The 17785-nt window shown below is 45.7% G+C and overlaps 1 protein-coding gene across 15 annotated transcripts in view; it reads left to right on the forward strand.

Annotated features, from left to right (window-relative positions):
- The window catches only part of KIAA1217 (KIAA1217 ortholog), a 451458-nt gene that overhangs the window by 172048 nt on the left and 261625 nt on the right, over window positions 1-17785 (forward strand). Inside the window, exon 1 of one of the 15 annotated variants that reach the window (XM_045462893.1) lies at window positions 2258-2598. The exons of 13 other annotated variants lie outside the window; for them this stretch is intronic. Coding sequence is in view for 1 of the 2 variants with exons in the window: in XM_045462892.1 (XP_045318848.1) it covers window positions 15165-15266 (102 nt within the window). In the remaining variant the exon portion in view is untranslated. Of the gene's footprint in view, window positions 1-2257; window positions 2599-15053; window positions 15267-17785 lie in introns of those variants that run through there. One more of the 15 variants, XM_045462892.1, reaches the window with a different exon arrangement.

A 17785-nucleotide genomic window follows, 5' to 3' on the forward strand; every position in this document is an offset into this window, starting at 1 on the left:
GCTATGCACTGACAGCAGAGAGCCCGATGGGAGGCTTGAACTCACCAACCGTGAGATCATGACCTGAGCTGTAGTCAGACGCTTAACGGATTGAGCCACCCAGGTGTGTTTTTTAAGAAACAAAAACTCAGGCCATAGGCGGTTAAATCCAACCTCTCCCACCAGTCACCTGTATCTTTATACGTTCATGGCCTTTTTCAGTGAGTGGATGTCTACATCTGTTATAAAAGGTTTATTGAAACAAATTCAAGAGAAAGAATCCCATTTGCTATCCAAATCCATCATGGATCCCTCTGATGTGGCTACATTTAGAAACAAAATAGCCCTTCTACATGCATTTGCTGAGCTCTGACTTGGTTAGTGGTGCTTAGTTGCTGGCAGGCAAATCACGGTGCTCTCATAGTCCAGCTCAGTCCAGCTCGCCATTTTCCTCATTTAAGGACAGTAGGAAAAATCATTAGTGGATTTGCAAACCTTGGCTTTTCTGCCCAGCCTGTGTTTCCTTATTGCTGAGAGTATTATGCTCCACATTTACCCCGCTGTAAATATTTCCATATTCTCCATCATCACGGTAATGATGTCGTCCCTGGTTACAAAATCTTTGGTCTGTGCTTACCTCAGTCCGCCTGCAGACGAGTGGGTTAATCAGGTTGCTTTCACATCTGAGTTATTTCTGGGACTCTCTTCATTTGTCTGACTTACAGATTCTGACTGTTCTCACTCACTCTCTTTTCTGAGCTTGAATTCAGTAAGTAAAAGCGGAGATATTGTAATTTCCTAAACAACCCAAAGGGCAGATGTGGTCTAATTTATAACCCCTCTGACTGCCGAATCAACTTTCGTGTGCTCTAATGGAACTTTGAGGAATAACTGAATAAAGCCTAGATCTGGTTATACCTTGTTTTTGTTTGTTTCATGTTGCGTTTGTGCCCCAGTGGGTAAAGCACAAGTGTGGGCTTCATCTGGATGTATTTTCATCTTACAGAGGCAGTAATTGAATCTCTGACAGTAGTCTTGCCTCCAAGGAGTGTTCCAACTCAGGCTGCTATATTAAACCAGGGTAGCTCTTGGTTCCCTCGGAAGGTAATGTCGCATCTGTTGACTGTGAACGATGGCAGGGCAAACCTCTCAGAATAGTCAAAGGAGGGGAAACGGAGCATTTACAATTCTTTCTAGGAAAAGAGCCATTCGGAGTGCTTTTACCTATGGATGCTCTCTCTCTGAACATCTGGGTAGGCTCAGCAAGGTATGGGGGGGGGGCGGTAAAATTTGCTCTCTGACCTTTCAAAGATGCTGCTGATTTTCTTGCCCTTGCAGCAGGCTGTGTGGCATGTTAAAGCAGGCTGCAGTGTTGACTCCTGCTACTTCTGAGATTCTGCAGGGTTCTAGCAGATTCTGCAGGAGCCTGCCTTCAAATGTTTCCCGGCTCCCTGCAGAGCCAGAAAGCCAGAAAGAAGAACTTTCTGCAGTAGCACTTGACAGCTATTTGATAACATCACTGTAAACTCTCCTGAGTTTGGAGCAAGTCCCATTCAAACCTTGCTGATACCTCAGGGTCAGCAGCCTTAGACTTGGGAGTGTGAGGTGTGTCCGCAATAAAGTTAGAGTGAGAAGCAAGAGTGCTGTGCCCAGTGTCGCCATGAGGGGCTGGGCACAAATTTGGCAGAAATTTGCCTGAAGCTTTATGCAAACAGGGGTTCTATAAGAATTTGATTCGATTGATTTTGATGTCATTCTGGTAACTTACGTAAGTTAGTACAAATATATGAAAGATGCAAGTATGTTATGAAAGAGTTAAAAAAAATTCTCAACACCTTCCCCTACCTCCTCTGCAACAGGAGGCCAAGAGAAACTACAAACACACACACACACACACACACACACACACATTCCAGCAAAGAACCTGTCTTGCAAGTTTTGCTGGTAAAAAGTAGGAAGGGGGTTGCTGGAAAGTGGAAAAGCCTTAGAAGTATCAGTTGAAAGTTTTTCAAATCGTATGTTTTTGATGTAACTTTATCCTGCAGAGAGAGGCATATGTGCCACCGAAGGTTTTTCTTTAACCGATTAAGTGCATTGTTAGACAGGGAGGGGCAGATTAACGAATGCCTATAATTTTGATCATTGTTTTCTGCAAAACAGCTCAGGCTTTGAAAATGAAGCCATCGTCCTTGGCTGAGTCTCTGCCAACAGCACAAATTATACTGTGCAGAGATCCAAAGCCCCTCGAAAGGTTTCATTAATGAACAATTTCAGACGATTGTTTAAGTCTTTGCCTGACAGGTAACGTTGGCATGTAGGCAGGTGGGGTTAGGGTTTCCATGGAGATTTATGATGTCATGCTTGAAAGAGCATGTCAAGACAGCCAATTTAACAAGTAGCTACTCAAAAAGTCCTATAGGCTAGAAGTAAGGCTTTATGCAAATGACAAGAGTTTCACTGGGAAAAACTGCAAAAGAAAACAGTAGAGACATGGAGGGGGGTTTACCTGACAGCTCGGAAGGATGACCCCGGAGTCCATTAGAGACGAAAACTTCCAGAAGACGCGTTAGATTTTTTTTTACTTTAACTGCTGCTTCACCTGTGGAGCTCTGGGTACAGGTAAATACGAGTTTTTTTTTTTTTTTCTTCTGAGTTACCGCCAAAAATTATTTGCAAGCATTGAGATCTATTTCTTTGCATTGTTCTCTTGGTAGGGAGAACTCAATCAGTAAGTGCAGCTTTCCCACACCGAATGTTCAATGTGCGTGCTTCAGGGCTGTGTTTTCAGGGCTTTTTTACTGAAAGAACTGAGATTTTTGAATAGGTCTGAAAAACAAGTGATGCATTATGCATCATGCTGATTGTGCTAATGTTATAAAGTGCTACAGATAAAGGTTAGAAGGATGATCTGAGATACTATATGTATTTGTGGATTATTCCCAGATGTTGGTTTCTTCTTTTTTTCTCTCTTTTAACTCTTAGACCAGCCCTGAAATTGGGGCTACGTGTATTTCCGTATTTTCAAGTTGTACAATGCTAAAAATAAAACCCGTGGAATATTACCGAACTTTTTATGAACATCACACTTTTTAATTTTAAGGGTGTCTATGTGCTTTTCACACAGAAGTATTTTACAGCACTAGAGAATATCCTGAGATATCGGAGTCTCTGGACTTTAGGGAAGCAGGACTTGTAAATTCTAAGATTTCTTGGGTTGGGGGAATGGTTGATAACGGTTGGTAGTTTTTAAAGCATGCTTTGAAAAGAAAGCCTCGCCCTGGTGGTACAGGGCTGTTTGCATCCATTTCTAGTGAGACAGAGTAAGCGATCTTGCCAGAGAGATGGATGTGATAGTGGTCACTACAGGTAGCTGTATTCCTGCAAAGCTGACTCAAAGGGCTTAGTCTGGGGACATCAGGCTGTGATGTGAGTAGTTCTGTCCACTGAGCTTAAAAGGAAATGAAAAACATTTTTGAAGGTTAAAGGGAAGAGTTAAGGATAAGTGCAAGAAACCTGTGAAATGGGAACTTGGGCTTTTGACACCCGAACTGTCTAGGAGCAAATGGGCAGGCATTAAAATATCTTTTTAAATTGTCTAACGTGTGAGAATGCGAGCCTCCTAAAACCTTGCAGTCAGCGACTGTGGATTAGCTCCGGAACTGTTCTCCCGCATTAGACTTGGGCTGCCACGGTTTCTGCCGAATGCTTTGACAAAGGAAGGGCTGGAATGCCTGGGTTTTGAGTCCTGGCTTCACCACTTCCTACCCGTGTTAACTCTGGGAAAGTAAGTTCACATCATTCAGCCTCAGTTTTCTCCTCCATAAAATGGCGGTGATGATCATGGCGTTGTGAGGTTTAACCGACGAAATATGTAGTGTGCTTCTCAGAGTTCAGGTTCCACGTGTTAGCCGTTGTTTTTCTTCTCTGCTTCTGTGGTACTGGATTCTCTGTCACGTGGTTTTATAGGCTTCGTCTTATTGCAACAGATCAGGGAGGATTGCAGAATCTTTTTATTCCTCCTTTTCAGGTGAAGAAACCGTGGCTCAGAGAGGTACTGAAATACACAACACAGTAAACTGCCCTTCTACATGTTCTGCTGTTTTTTCCCATCTAAGGGGTCTACGAAAAAATTAATGTGCTACTGAGACAACTCCCAGATGCAACAATTATTTCTATAAATTAATTCAAATACAAAATGTTAAGCGCAACAAAGGAGTTGGGACGTTCATGTTTTTATATTAGTTATGCTTGTGATGCTTTTTCTAGGCAGGCTGGAGAAGTTATGTTGGTTTACTTTTCACTGCTACCTGTTGATAGGAGCTCAAGTCACTTTGAAGGCTTACAGTTTTGTTTTGTTTTGTTTTACCATTTATCTTTTTTTAAAGTTTATTTATTTATTTTTGAGAGAGAGAGAGAGAGCGAGAGAGCGCGCACACACAAGCAGGGGAGGGGCAGAGAGAGAGAGCGGGAGTTAGAGAATCCCAAGCAGGCTCTATGCTATCAGTACAGAGCCTGACCTGGGGCTGGAACTCATGAACTGTGAGATTACGACCTGAGCCAAAACCGAGAGTCAATCAATCGTTCAACCAGCTGAGCCACCCAGGCACCCCCAAAGACTTAACAGTTTTAACTCTTACCTGCATCTGATGTTTCTTGGACCCCCAAGAAGAGTCAGGTTTTGCTGTCACAGGTATATCCTGAGCAGGAAACAAAGTCACCAAGGGGCTGTGGGAATCACCACAGGGAGCGAGGGGTTGGACACAATGTCTTTTCTCTTTTTGTATTCTAGACTTTGGCAGCTCCCTCCCTTGCCTACATCCCACACCAAAACAGCCCATAATTATATTCTACATCCATTGTATGTAAGAGACAAATATGTTTTTCATTGTGTTATTTTTAGCAGCAGTGTTTCTAGCCAGGGAAAACACTCTATTAGTTCCCGGGTTTTCCTAATGACTTTTCCAATTTTTCCAAATTTTCCACATCAGATTGTTCAGGATTGTTCAGGTCCCACACTCCTGGAAGAGGGTTCTTAGCAGGAATATTGGGGTAGGCTCATCCAGTTGGATTCTGAAGGCATTCTGATCTTGGAGCTGCTGAGGCTGAGCTCATTCTGTGCCAGACAATGAGTAAATTAATTAAATGTGGTCATCAGACTGCATTGTGGCCTGCAGTTCCCAGCACTGGTGTGGGACATCCGGAAAAGCTCTGGTTATCTCAAAAGCAGATCTGTGAGTCTGAAAGCAAATATTTACTTCATTGAAAGTTTCAATACCAAGTATGAACCACAAAGCAGCAAATTTAAGGTAGAAAAGAGTCATGAACTCACACAGATGTAGGGTGCCAAAATTCCAAACAGGCTCAGAATCACTAATGCATCTTTTTCTACAGTTTTCGACCCGTTTTTAATGGATTTTTTAGAAGTCCATTAAAGTTTTTTATTACAGCTCATTGTGTTGTTCAGAGATTTTTTGTTGATTAATAAGCAGTGATTGCATCTAGAAGTGTCTTTTACACCTGGTGAGGTTAGTAAAGGTCTTTTGAGTCAGAGGGGCCGGGCGAACAGGGATTCAAAAGCCAGATTGCCTGGATTGGAATCCTGCTTTCATTACTTATCAGTAGCACAGATTTCCCATTGAAGAACATACATGGGCCTATTCATATTCCAAATAAAATGTAGCACCCAAACTTAAAAAGCTTCTTAGTAAAGGAATTAGTGGTCTTTAAATAATGTTTTAAAACTTTTTTTTTTTTTTTAATTTCCATGGAAATTATTTCTTCAGAAGGAAAGACACTGAAATCTCTCAGTCCAGGAAATGGAAGTTAGAGCTTCCTCTGGCCCTGATCCAACTCAGTTCTTTTCAGTGTGAGGGAAGTTCCATCCAGAAGCTGTTTAAAGCTCAGGCTGTATGTCATTGCTATTCGTCAATTGAATGTCATCAGAAGCGCTCCTGTTATGAAACTGGTAGGGAGCAGTTTTAAAAAATCTATTTATTTAAAAAGAAAAAAAACTCATCCTGAGAAATGGTGTCATCTCAGATACATGGCTTCTCTGCAAGCGTGTGGTTGTTGAGGGGAGAGCAGATGGAGTGGGAAGGGCGCTTTCGTCTTCCAGTAACCAAGCTCGCCCTTCTCCTTTCTTTTCTCAACTTTTTTCTGAAGCAGGTAGAAATGTAATTTAGGGGAAGCTACGATTCCTCAGGGAACCTGAATTTGGGATCTGCTTTGGTTTCTTCCCCCCTAAATTTTAGTGTGTGTGTGTGTGTGTGTGTGTGAATTTATTTGTTGAAGTATAGTTGACAAACACAGTGTTACATTAGTGTCAGGTGCACAACATAGTGATTTCACACCTCTTATTCAGTTATGCTGTGCTCACCACAATAGCTACCGTCTGTGTGGGATCTGTTTTTATTATGAATCGTGAAACAGCATGGCCGGGCTCTGCCTTGGAATCGTGGCCATTTTGTATTTCAGAGTGGCATTTCCCCCGAAGTTATTCCAAAATCTATGGCCTGCTGAGAGAAGGATTTTTGCTTTTGTGTTTAGTGGGTTGTTGTTGTTGTTGTTGTTTGTTGTTTTGTTTTGGTTTGGGGTTTTGTTTTGTTTTGTTTTGAGTCTGAGGTTACTCAATTGGCCTTCCCTTATAAACCAAAAACGAGTTCTGCTTCATTTGTGGTGACAGTTGTGTGACATCTGGCCAACCAGAGGCCATGGTACCTGTGGAATTCAGGGCAACCTTAGATGGCGGAAGGACCTGGGAGGAGACTGGGGATGACAGCAGACATATAGCTAGCAGAGAGGATTGTGAACCACTTACCTCCATGGAGAGACCAGAGCAGAGGTAAAATATTACATGTGTTTAGCGAATGCCTTCTCTAGAGATCATACAGAAAAGATTTTATGTGACGACATGCGTGTAGTCTGTTGGGAAGTGAAGGTAGGTGGAGATCCGGTCCTAGAATCCGGTAGTGTGGTTTTCCTTCATGCCCCTGGGTGCCTTTGCTCAGTACTCTTCCACTTGTCACCGCGCTCAGGATTAAGCAACGGAAGTGATAATGCTGTTTCCCACCATTGGTTTTACGATGGTTCGCAAATCCACAAGACAGCATTGCCCCTGTGCACCCAATGGTGGGACTGCCCTCAGAGCCGTGGGTCTTCCTTGCCCGGATGCCTTGCTCTGTGCTCAGCGCAGATGGTACAAGACAGAGCAAAGCCCCCATGCACGAGATGTTGTTGGTCCATCCCAAACTTTTCAGAAAGGGCTTTCTTTGGCCTTATTTCTTGCCACTCAAGCAAAGCACGCTGCTGCTTCACTCATCTTTGGAGTGGCTAAGAAAACAGATATTTGGATGGACCACGGGTCATTTGCAGCCTTTGACATTAAGAACATTCCCAAACACCCCTCACGATGACACTTGGACGTCAGACCAAGTTTTCACAGTAGTCGTTAGTAAGGTGCATTCAGCCTCCTGTTCCGGGGGGACAGGTTTGTTTGTTTGTTTTTGAATCATCTGCTTGAATTTTGCAGCAGGATGGGTTGCATGGGCCCCCTTCACCTCTAATTGTAACTTTACTTGAATCGTTTTTCAGGGTAAGTTTTAAGACTGCAGAGGAAAGCATCTCGGGCCAACTGCCTCGTAAAGGACAATTTTCAATTTATTCTTTGTGGAGCGTGTGTATGTCTGTGTGTCTCCGGGTTTGTGATGATAAGAATAGCATGAACTCAGGTTTTTAAAACTCGTCTCTCTACATGGGGCACGTGGCTCAGTCGGTCTTGAATCCAACTCTTGGTTTTGGCTCTGGTCACGACCTCACGGTTTGTATATTCGAGCCCTGCGTCTGTGCTGACAGTGCAGAGCCTGCCTGGGATTCTCTCTCTCTCTCTCTCCCTCTCTCTGCTCCTCCCCCACTCATGTGCGTGTGCTCTCTCTCTCTCTCTCTCTCAACATAAATAAAAATTTAAAGAAAAAAATAAAACTCTTTTTTCTACCAAGCAATGACAGTAGTGGCCCCATGATATGTTAACTGGACCCGTTTTAACTGCTATCTCGGTTGCTTTTTTTTTTCTCTCCTTTGTACGAGCAGTGCTGCAGTCACCTTCTCTGTATCTGTGCATGTGTCAGCAAACGTGAAGAACAAATTCCTACATGTCAAATCACTAATTGACTACTGCTAGCTTACTAGGATTACTGGCATCGAAAGATATCATCTAATTTTCTCTCGACAAGACTCCCCAGCGTATTTGGTCAATAGGAATCTTTGAGAGTGTGTTACAGCCCATTGAGATAAGGCAGCTCACTGCAGCCATGACGGTGTATGAAATGGACCCTGTGTGCAAGTCTGAACACATTACCCAGTTATGTGTTAAATGAGCAGGACCGTTTACAGAACATGAGCCCTTTTATTTTAAAAAGGCTGGATCCTATTTGTGTGAAAAAGCATGTCCATTTTCTGTGTGCTTATCTATACATTAAACATTTCTAGAGGGGCGCCTGGGTGGCTCAGTCGGTTGAGCATCCGACTTCGGCTCGGGTCATGATCTCACGGCTTGTGGCTTTGAGCCCCACATCAGGCCCTCTGCATCAGGACAGAGCCTGCTTCAGATCTTCTGTCTCCCTCTCTCTGCTCCTCCCCGCCTCGGAAAAAAAATAAACGTTAAAAAAAGTTTTAAAAATTTCTAGGATGATAGCCTAATAAATCAGAGAGAGGAGCTAGGGGGAGGGTAGAAGCTTTCATTTTTAACTTCTGGACTTCTCTACTATTTCTATTTTTATCATACGCATATGATACTTTCAAATAAAAAAAAAAAAACAACCTAGTTTACAACAAAAATGTCGCCCTGGAGCATAGCCTGTGTTCTTCCACAGGCAGCTGGCAGTTTTCAGGTAGTCTGAGAAAGTGACTTTTTCTGGCTCACACACCAGCCCAGGAGCATGTTTGTGTTTTGATGTAGTTGTCCTTTGAAGAAGGAAGCGATTCTTTTTTTCCTTCTTCTTGATAGGAGCAGTCATTTCTGAAGCAGAGTCTTTTTCAGCAGAGTCTCCCCTAAACGACTTTATTTGAGTCAGGATCCCAGCTTTCTAAATAAATGCTGTTTTGGGTTCTGAGCATCATGTGTATTTGGATTAAATATATTTAAGTCTCCTGATTTAAGTTGAGGGGAACTTCTCTTTTTTTAAAAAATTTAATTATTTATTTTGAGAGAGAGACAAAGAGTGCAAGCAGGAAGGGGCAGAGAGAGAGAGGAAGAGAGAGAATCCCAAGCAGGCTTTGCACTGCCAGCGTGGAACCCAACGGGGGGGCTCATCCCCATAAACTGTGAAATCATGACCTGAGTCCAAATCAAGAGTAGGACACTTAACAATTGACTGAGACACTCAGGCACCCCTCTTTTCTTTCTTTTTTTTTTTTTTAAAGTTTACTGGGGTGCCTGGGTGGCCCAGTCAGTTAAGCGTCTGAATGTGGCTCAGGTCATGATCTCACAGTTCGTGAGTTCAAGTCCCACATTGGGCTCTGTGCTGACAGCTCAGAGCCTGGAGCCTGCTTCAGATTCTGTCTGTCTATCTATCTGTCTGTCTGTCTGTCTCTCTCCTCACCACTCACGCTCTGTCTCTGTCTCTGTCTCTGTCTCTCTCCACCCAACACAGAGCTCGAACTCACAACCCCGACATCAAGAATTAAGAGTCGCATGTGCTTCCAACGGGGCCAGCCAGGCACCCCTGAACTTTTCAACAAAAGCAGTAAATTCACCCTCCTAGGTCAGGCCATCCTCATTAGACCCATTGTCAAGTTCTCATGAGTATACTTTATAAGTAAACCTTACCCCTTGCCAAGTGGCTGGGGATCGGTTTAGGATAAAGGGAACTTGAGCTCTCATGTTATAGTCTATAGAGCTGTAATTCAGTTTCCTAAGTGAAATATCTACAGACTATACAGATTTGTAAAGACTTACAGGGAGACAAGAATAGAAGTATCCTGTCACAGGATACCTTTTGCAAAAAAAGAAATGACGCTTTTTATCTCTCAGATCGTGGAAGAAAGCTTTAGACAGCATTATTTTAAACTCCAAATCCTTTTTTAATTCGGATTCACAGAATGCATTGAAAGCACAAGTGTTGTAAGTTTATGTGTTCCTTTTGCACACATCAGTACATATCTTTCGTAATGAAACTTTTCTTCCTTTCTGTGTCTCAAAAGCTATTTTTGAAACTTCACTTTTTCCGTAGATATATTCTTTTTACTTCATGAAATATCTCGGTTCTGCAGCTAACTGCAAATGTCTGCAGAGAGGAACCAATATATAAATGCCTCTTAATGGGATATTTTGTGAATAAACAAATGGCTGACATTAGTTGGTTAACTTAATTAAAAAATAAAGAAAAATAACTACGCTAGGGAAGAAAAAGAGCGGGATTGTGTCTGTGATGTGAAAAACAAAGAAAGCTGTAATTTTAAACAATTACTTTCTTTTTTTAAAGCAATTTCATTGAAGGTAATATAATTAGTATAGCCTCCAGGTGGTGGCACATCGCTTTTAAGGCTAATTGAACTTTTTCTATATCATTAGAAAAATGGACCAGGGGCGCCTGGGTGGCTCAGTTGGTTGAGCGTCTGACTTTTGATTTCAGCTCAGGTCGTGGTCTCACGGTTCCTGAGTTCAAGCCCTGCATCTCCACGCTGACAATGCAGAGCCTGCTTGGGATTCTCTCTCTTTCCCTCTCTGTCCCCTACCTCCAAATAAATAAATAAACTTAAAAAAAAAAAAAAAAAAGAAAAGAAAAACGGACCAAACTTCCTCTTCCATGGGGTAAATACAGTATTTTCCTTTCTCCAAATATTAAATTCTAGGGTTTAAAAAAAAAATTTTTTTTTAATGTTTATTTTTGAGAGAGAAAGAGATAGAGTGTGAGCAGGGGAGGGGCAGAGAGAGGGAGACAGAGGATCTAAGGCAGGCTCATGCTGTCAGCACAGAACCTGATACGGGGTTTGAACCCACAAACTGTGAGATCATGACCTGAGCCAAAGTCGGACGCTTAACCAACTGAGCCACCCAGGCGCCCCTGAATACCAGGGCTTTTTAAGACATACATAGTACCTCCAAATCTCAAATGTCCTCATGCGTGCCAGCACAATACAATAGACAGTTTCTCTGCATGCATTCAGATCACTGCAGATAAGTACCAGAAGGCCCACAAGTGTGATTACTTACTGGATGCTGGAAAATTTCACACCAATTATCTCATCTATAATCCTCCAAAAATCCCTTACGAAAGCACGCAGAGAAATAAGGAAACCAAAGCTCAGAAGAGTCCAGAGACTTGGTCCCGAAGGCAGCGGAGCAGTTCTGACTCAGGCTTAGGGCATTTTCCTGGGATCCCCGAGGTCCTCACCGTGAATACTGTTGTGCATTTTGAGGGTGGATTTCTGAACAACATCATCATGCCGTAAATCTTGATTGACTTCTTGCCTTTATTGCCTCAAGTCCTCATCTGTACCTCCTCCCTTTCTGCTTTCTCGCTTTCTTGCTTGCTTCTTTCTTTCTTTCACATCTCAGTGTGACCCCAAAGGGTGACTTGAAGAAACTGAGGCGGCTGGAACAGCCATCGGTTTGCTCCTTGTGAGCAATACCTCTTAAGTCAAGCCTGGAGCTAACCTGTCAGGAATGCGTTTATTAAGCAAGCTCCTTCCTAGCATTCGATGAAGGAAGCTGGAGTGTGTCGATCCAATTTCTCCCCTCCGTGCATTTGGGGAGCAGACCTTTAGAAATCACCCCAGAGAAAGGATACTTAGTGGTTCAGAGAAAATACTTCATAAAATGCTGTTGCCGACACATTTGCATAATAACCCCCAAACACGTGCACTCTCGTTGCCAGTATTTTCCAGCGTGATTGCAGAAGTTCTGACAAGAGCTGAAGGGACAAATTGGGCAACGTTCCCAGGTAATTCCTTGTGTCGGCCAGAGCAAGGAGAGATCAGAGGCACCGGACCTGGGCCCCCGGTCTCTAGAGAGGCCTGCACAATGGCTTCTGCAAATCTTGATAAGCCACCAAAGCTTTGTAGAATTGAGAGTTTTTACATAGAAATCCAATTTCTTACAGTTTGAGGGGAAAAATAAAATCAGATGATCAGGAAGCACTGGGCTCCAGTTTCTTTGTTAAAACCTGTGTGACAGCTAAGTAGCAGCTGCCCCATGAAGATGGAGGGGTGCCGATTCTCGGGGTCTCCACAGCCCCCCACCCTTATCCCGCACCTGTCTCCCTCACCCGCCTGACTCCTGCCATGTGTGCAGGCCTGCTCCACGAGGCACTGCGGTGAGGTGGGAGCCCTCTGGCTTTTGTTGTTGGATCCAGTTAGGTTCCGGAACCGGTTCTGCCACTTTCTATTTCTGTGGTCTTGGGCAAGTCACCCTATCTAAGGAACCTTTCATTTGTGCAGCCAGGTGGTTCACACCTGGGGACAGAGCATAAGAAGTACTTGACCCATTATCTGGCTTAGTAGGTGCTTGTGACACGGAAGCCACTATCATGGAAACATCTCCTACAACATTTTGTGAGAGAGGATCAGTGTCTTTGTGTCTTTGTGAGAAAGGATCAGCGGCAGTCAGGGTCTTAAATGTTCCTGGTTGTTCAGGGTGGGAGGGTGCCTGAGAGCTGCGGCAAGAAACACCCTAGTGTTAGGGAGAAGGAGTTGAAAGCCAGGAGTTGACTAGCCCAGGATTACTCAGTTTCTTCAAGGCAAACAGCTCCAGAGCCAGTGACTTTCCACCAGCCCACAAAAAGGCCTGAGAGTGTACTTTTGAGCATTAAATATGTGGAAGTGCTTTTTGAATTCAGTGTGAGCCTAAGGTAATTTCAATCAGCATAGAGGTTGTACGGTCACCTGTTATCAAAGCGTCACTTGTCACTGAGCGCTCAGAGTCTCTGGTGTGGACAGGTCCTGGCGAGGCATCGGGAGTTGAGCACTGGCAAGGCCTGCCTTCAGAGAGCTCGTGCTAGCGCAGGCGGCCAGGAGAAAACAGATGTACAGATGGCTTCAGATTGAAGTGAGTGCCATGAAAGCAATAAAGGGGATTTTGTGAGAGGCAGCCACTCTCACAAACAGCGGGGCAAGGCACAGGCAAGAGGAGTGGTTAAGTGCAGGGATCTCAGGGCAGGAAAGGGCTTGTCTGGTTAAGGGCTAAGACGCAGGTGGCCTGGGAGAGGTGGCTAGGGGCTTAGGAAACCACTGAAAGGAATTTGGATTTTATTCTTAGTGTAACGCAAAGGTCTTAATCATAGGAGTGATAGAATATGTTCAGCTTTGTTCAAACATTGTTTTGCATAGACGTCCCTTTGTGGGGGTGGGGAGGGGAGCTTTTAACCAAGCTGGTCTCCCTGCTCTCCCTCTTGGTGACCGTCCCCAAAGTGTCCTTTGGCTGTCCAGAGTTCCGTGGTCACTGTGGAAATCCCCGGGACCGGCAGTTTACAGAAGCCTGAGAATCTGTGACTTGCTCACCCCGGGTCCCACGCCTGGTGTCCACAGACAATCCACTGTTCTTGTCATTAACCAAAAGGCCAAATGCTGGTGTTTTTGTTCTTTTTTGTTTATTTGTTTTTCCTAATTTTCAACACTTTCATTAAGTCTCACGTATGCAGAATATCCACTGAAATGTTTCATCTTGACCACAAAAAAAGGCGTAAGTCGATACAACAGTGTCTGAAACGGGAGACACGTGTCATACGTCCCCGAGTTGGGGTTTTTCCAACGGCATTGTGATGCATCTGACCTTTGCCTTCTCATCTGCCCGCAACTCACAAAAAGACATCATCAATTCAGAGTTCAGTCCACCCAGTTTTTTCCATCTTGTGCTGGTCTATGTGAGGTCAGATACTGTCAACAAACAGTTCTACCAGCTCCCATACGGAACCCACCGGAAGCTCGCCTTTGCTCAGAGCTCAGACTGGGCCTTCTGATCGCACCCCACTGAGGGTAGCTGACAGTGGAGTGCACAGGGTGCCGGTCCCACCAACACTTTAAAATTTTTTTTTTTTCAACGTTTATTTATTTTTGGGACAGAGAGAGACAGAGCATGAACGGGGGAGGGGCAGAGAGAGGGGGAGACACAGAATCGGAAACAGGCTCCAGGCTCCGAGCCATCAGCCCAGAGCCTGACGCGGGGCTCGAACTCACGGACAGCGAGATCGTGACCTGGCTGAAGTCGGACGCTTAACCGACTGCGCCACCCAGGCGCCCCCCCACCAACACTTTTAATACTGGGCGTACTTCACTCCGGGCTTGCTCGCAGAGATTTGGGAAATGCTGAAAGTGCCAGTCGTTAGCATTCGCCTCCCTCATTTTATAGGGGAGGAAACAGCTTCAGAGAAGGGATGGCCTTTGGGTCAGCCTCACAGCTTGTGACGTCCAGGGCAGGTTCGCGATCCAGGTTTTGACTCCCGGTGACCCAGTGACCCTTGCACAGGTGCCCATGTTCTTTGGAGAGCACGCTCTGAGGGCGGTCCGGTGGGGTAGGTGACACAGGCCGTGCGATCAGGAAATCGGAGGCCTGTTCTCTGCATGGTTCCCAAGCATTTGGGTATCACAGCCCCACCCCCATCCCTTTTCCTTCTTCTGGTCTGGAAGTTCTGGCCTTGCAGGTTTTGAGGGTTTTGAGGCAGATTATTCGGCCTTGGGGACAAAGCAATTTGACCGAACGCTGGTGTTGAGACAGCTGACAATTTGGTCTTCGCCTCATGATGCGAAAAATAACTTTGATATGAACTAAGCAAAGATCTCTCTTCCATCTGAAAGTGCACGTGGCCGTTGGCTGCCCAGATGTGTGCTGGTGAACTGTAGATGGCCCCTTCTGACTTTCTGCGACGTGAAGGTTCTTGAATGAGAGGTGCGTGGGCCGAGCCCGTTCGGCCAAGTGAAACAGATGGAAAAGAGGAGCCTTCTTGCCCTTCTTTTTGGTGTCCACATCCGGATTTACCTAAACCCCACCCAGGCAGCATTTGCGTAGCAGTGAAAAACCGGTATTTTCTACCCATGAATCACACTGCAAATCCTGGGCTTCTGTTCTCTGGGTGCGTCAGGCCGGTGTGTGGGGAGGATGGGAGCTGCTGAAGGCAAGCTGAGCGAGGAGGGGAAAGGTCCCTCCACCTGGGGGCCGGGCAGGTGACTGCCGACCTCCACCTGCCGATCTGGACATGGAGCCGTCTGTCTGCCCGCCTGGAGAAAGCCCGAGAAAGGAGGGTGGAGTCTTGAGTTTCTGCTGTCGGGGGCTCTGCAGTGCAGCAGAGGAGAGCAAGGTACATGCATGAATCTGGGGGGTCCCGTTCTTCCCGGGGTCCCTCTGCTGTAGAACGTGCCCCTGACTACCTGCGCCCAGCGGTTCCTGGCTGCTTATTGCCAAGCGAGGGCCAGAGAGGGCTATGGGTCGCCAGGGTTTCTTTTAAGTCAAATTATGCTTCAGTGCAGAGGATGATTGCCCACAGCAGTTAAATGTTGTTTAATGATAATTAAATCGCCTCTCTTTACTCTGAAAGAGCTCTTCATTTTCTGGACAAAGGCAGGAAGCATTTTTCTTTGATTATACAGAACATCTCTAGGTAAGGTATAATCCATCTTAACTGTGCTGGGCTCTAAAATAATGAGCCTGTGGGATCCTGATTTGGAAACGCTACAAAGATTAGAAAACCAAGCGCTTCCAAGTTTCAGAATCTTCTCAGAAACCAACAACAACAACAAAAAGCTGCCCTTGCCTCCTGCCTCCCCCTTCAGCTCTGCCTTAACACTTTGGTTAGGAGTCTCTTAAAACACGCACGGCTGCTTCTGAACCGGTCTGGATCACCTCTGCAAAGTGTGGAGGGGGTTTGGCGTGTCCCATCCCGTTCCCCTCTGGCTCCGTTCCTCGTCACAGACGTCGATCTGCCTCGGGAGCCCGCACAGCTTTGCCAGCAGAGACCTCAGCTCTTCCCAGCACCTGACAGGCCGCCCGGCCTTCTTCCCGGGAGGAAGACGTTTCCAGACAGTGGAGGGAGCGTGGAGACGTGGGCTGAAGCCCACCTGAAGAAAAAAGGAGAGGCCTCAAAAACGAAAAGCCCCGGAACAGGAATTCATTTGATGCGTCTTTGTATCTGATCTGTCATTTCATGTGCCTGATGTCCTGCTGCCAGAATTAAGATGTTCTGACAAGAGACCTTAGGAAATGTATCACGGCGGTCGAGTTTGATGTAGGGATAGTGTGGAGGGGAGAAATGAATGTTCCTGAAGGAATGGAACCAACGGCAGTTGCAGAAAGCCTGCGTTTTAAATTTTAATAGAAATGATTGGCAGTATGAGGATTTGGGGTGTGTGTGTGTGTGTGTGTGTGTGTGCTGTTTTGTGTTGGAGCGTTGGAACCTTTTGGCTCAGGCTACTTCTGCTTTCTCATGCTGTGGGTGTTGATTCCATGGCCTGGGGTGCGTCCTTCAGACTTCTTTGGGCTGACGGGATCCTGAGCGGCAGAAAGGCTGCAGGTCAAGGTATGGGTCAGTAAAGAATAACTACGGAATAAGACACACAAGGTCGCAGGCAGGAGAAAACCGATGCTGGTCATTTACATGAAAGGGAAAAGCCCAGGACTTTTTACCAAGGACTGTAAATTTGAAGTGGGCGGAACACAGGAGTCTGGCACATATATGTGTATTTAACCGACATGGTCAGAAAAAACTTTTTTTCTTTGTTAAATTACTTATTTATTTGTTTTGGGGGAGAGAGAATCCCACGCAGGCTCCATGCTGTCTGCGCAGAGCCCGATGCAGGGCTTGAACCCACGAACCGGGGGGGATCATGACCCGAACTGAAATCAAGAGTCGGACGCTTAACTGACTGAACCACCCACGCACCCCAGAAAAAACTTTTTTTCAAAGAGGGTATGAGTGGAGGAAGGTGACGGAAGGCACAGGCATGGTGGTGGTGGCATGGTAAGGAAGGACAGGGTCATGGCCTGCACGTGAAGACTTCAGTTCTGTCCCTTCCAGAAGAAAGGATTGAAGAGCATTCCGTTTTGGAGAGGCTCCTTCAGTTTCTACCTGGTTTTCTAATGGCTGCTTAAAACCTGGGTCTAGGAGGAAGTGAAAAGGAAGATCCCATTTATTAGGGAAGTGGCTGGCAAGAAAGTGCTAGGCTCCTTAGGGAGGATGGTGTGGCATGGGGTGGGGAGCGCCTTGGAGCCACACCCTGAGTTCCCTTAAGCCAGTCAGAAGATGAACTGGGTCCCTGATGCCCTCACACATCCCCAGGACCCTTTCCTCTTGAGTTACCACCTGGTTAACCTTCCTAGTCTTGAATTTGTGAATCACACTAACTCAGATCAAAACCAAACTCAGAATCAGAGAACGTAGGGGCCGCAGGCTATCGCCAACCATCCCCAGATGACAGATGAGGTCACTTAGGCCAGAAAACATAGGTGGCTTATGCAGGGTCACAAGTCAGTCTTCCTGAGGATAACCTCCCCACTGCTGGTCTGTGAATCTTCTGGAGGAAGGGCAGAAGGATATGGATACAGCAGGATAACTCAGGAGTTCCGGGTAGTTTGGGCACACACGCTGATGGCTTCCCTCCATCCCAGTGTCCTGGCTGGGCTCCTGACTTGTCTTCGTGTTTTTCCCTCGCTGGGCTGCACCAGGTGGCCGGGAGGAGATGAGTGGCATTCCCTCCCAGGCAGCGTGCCTCCCAGTGCTTAGGTACCACTCCGTCCGAAACGCTGGCGATGAGCCCCGTCTCTGACAAGGGCTGTATGCCAGACAGACTCTGGTTGGGGAAAGCAAAGTGATTATAGGTGAAA

Source organism: Leopardus geoffroyi, chromosome B4, assembly GCF_018350155.1.
Source record: "Leopardus geoffroyi isolate Oge1 chromosome B4, O.geoffroyi_Oge1_pat1.0, whole genome shotgun sequence".
Taxonomy (NCBI): Eukaryota; Metazoa; Chordata; class Mammalia; order Carnivora; family Felidae; genus Leopardus; species Leopardus geoffroyi.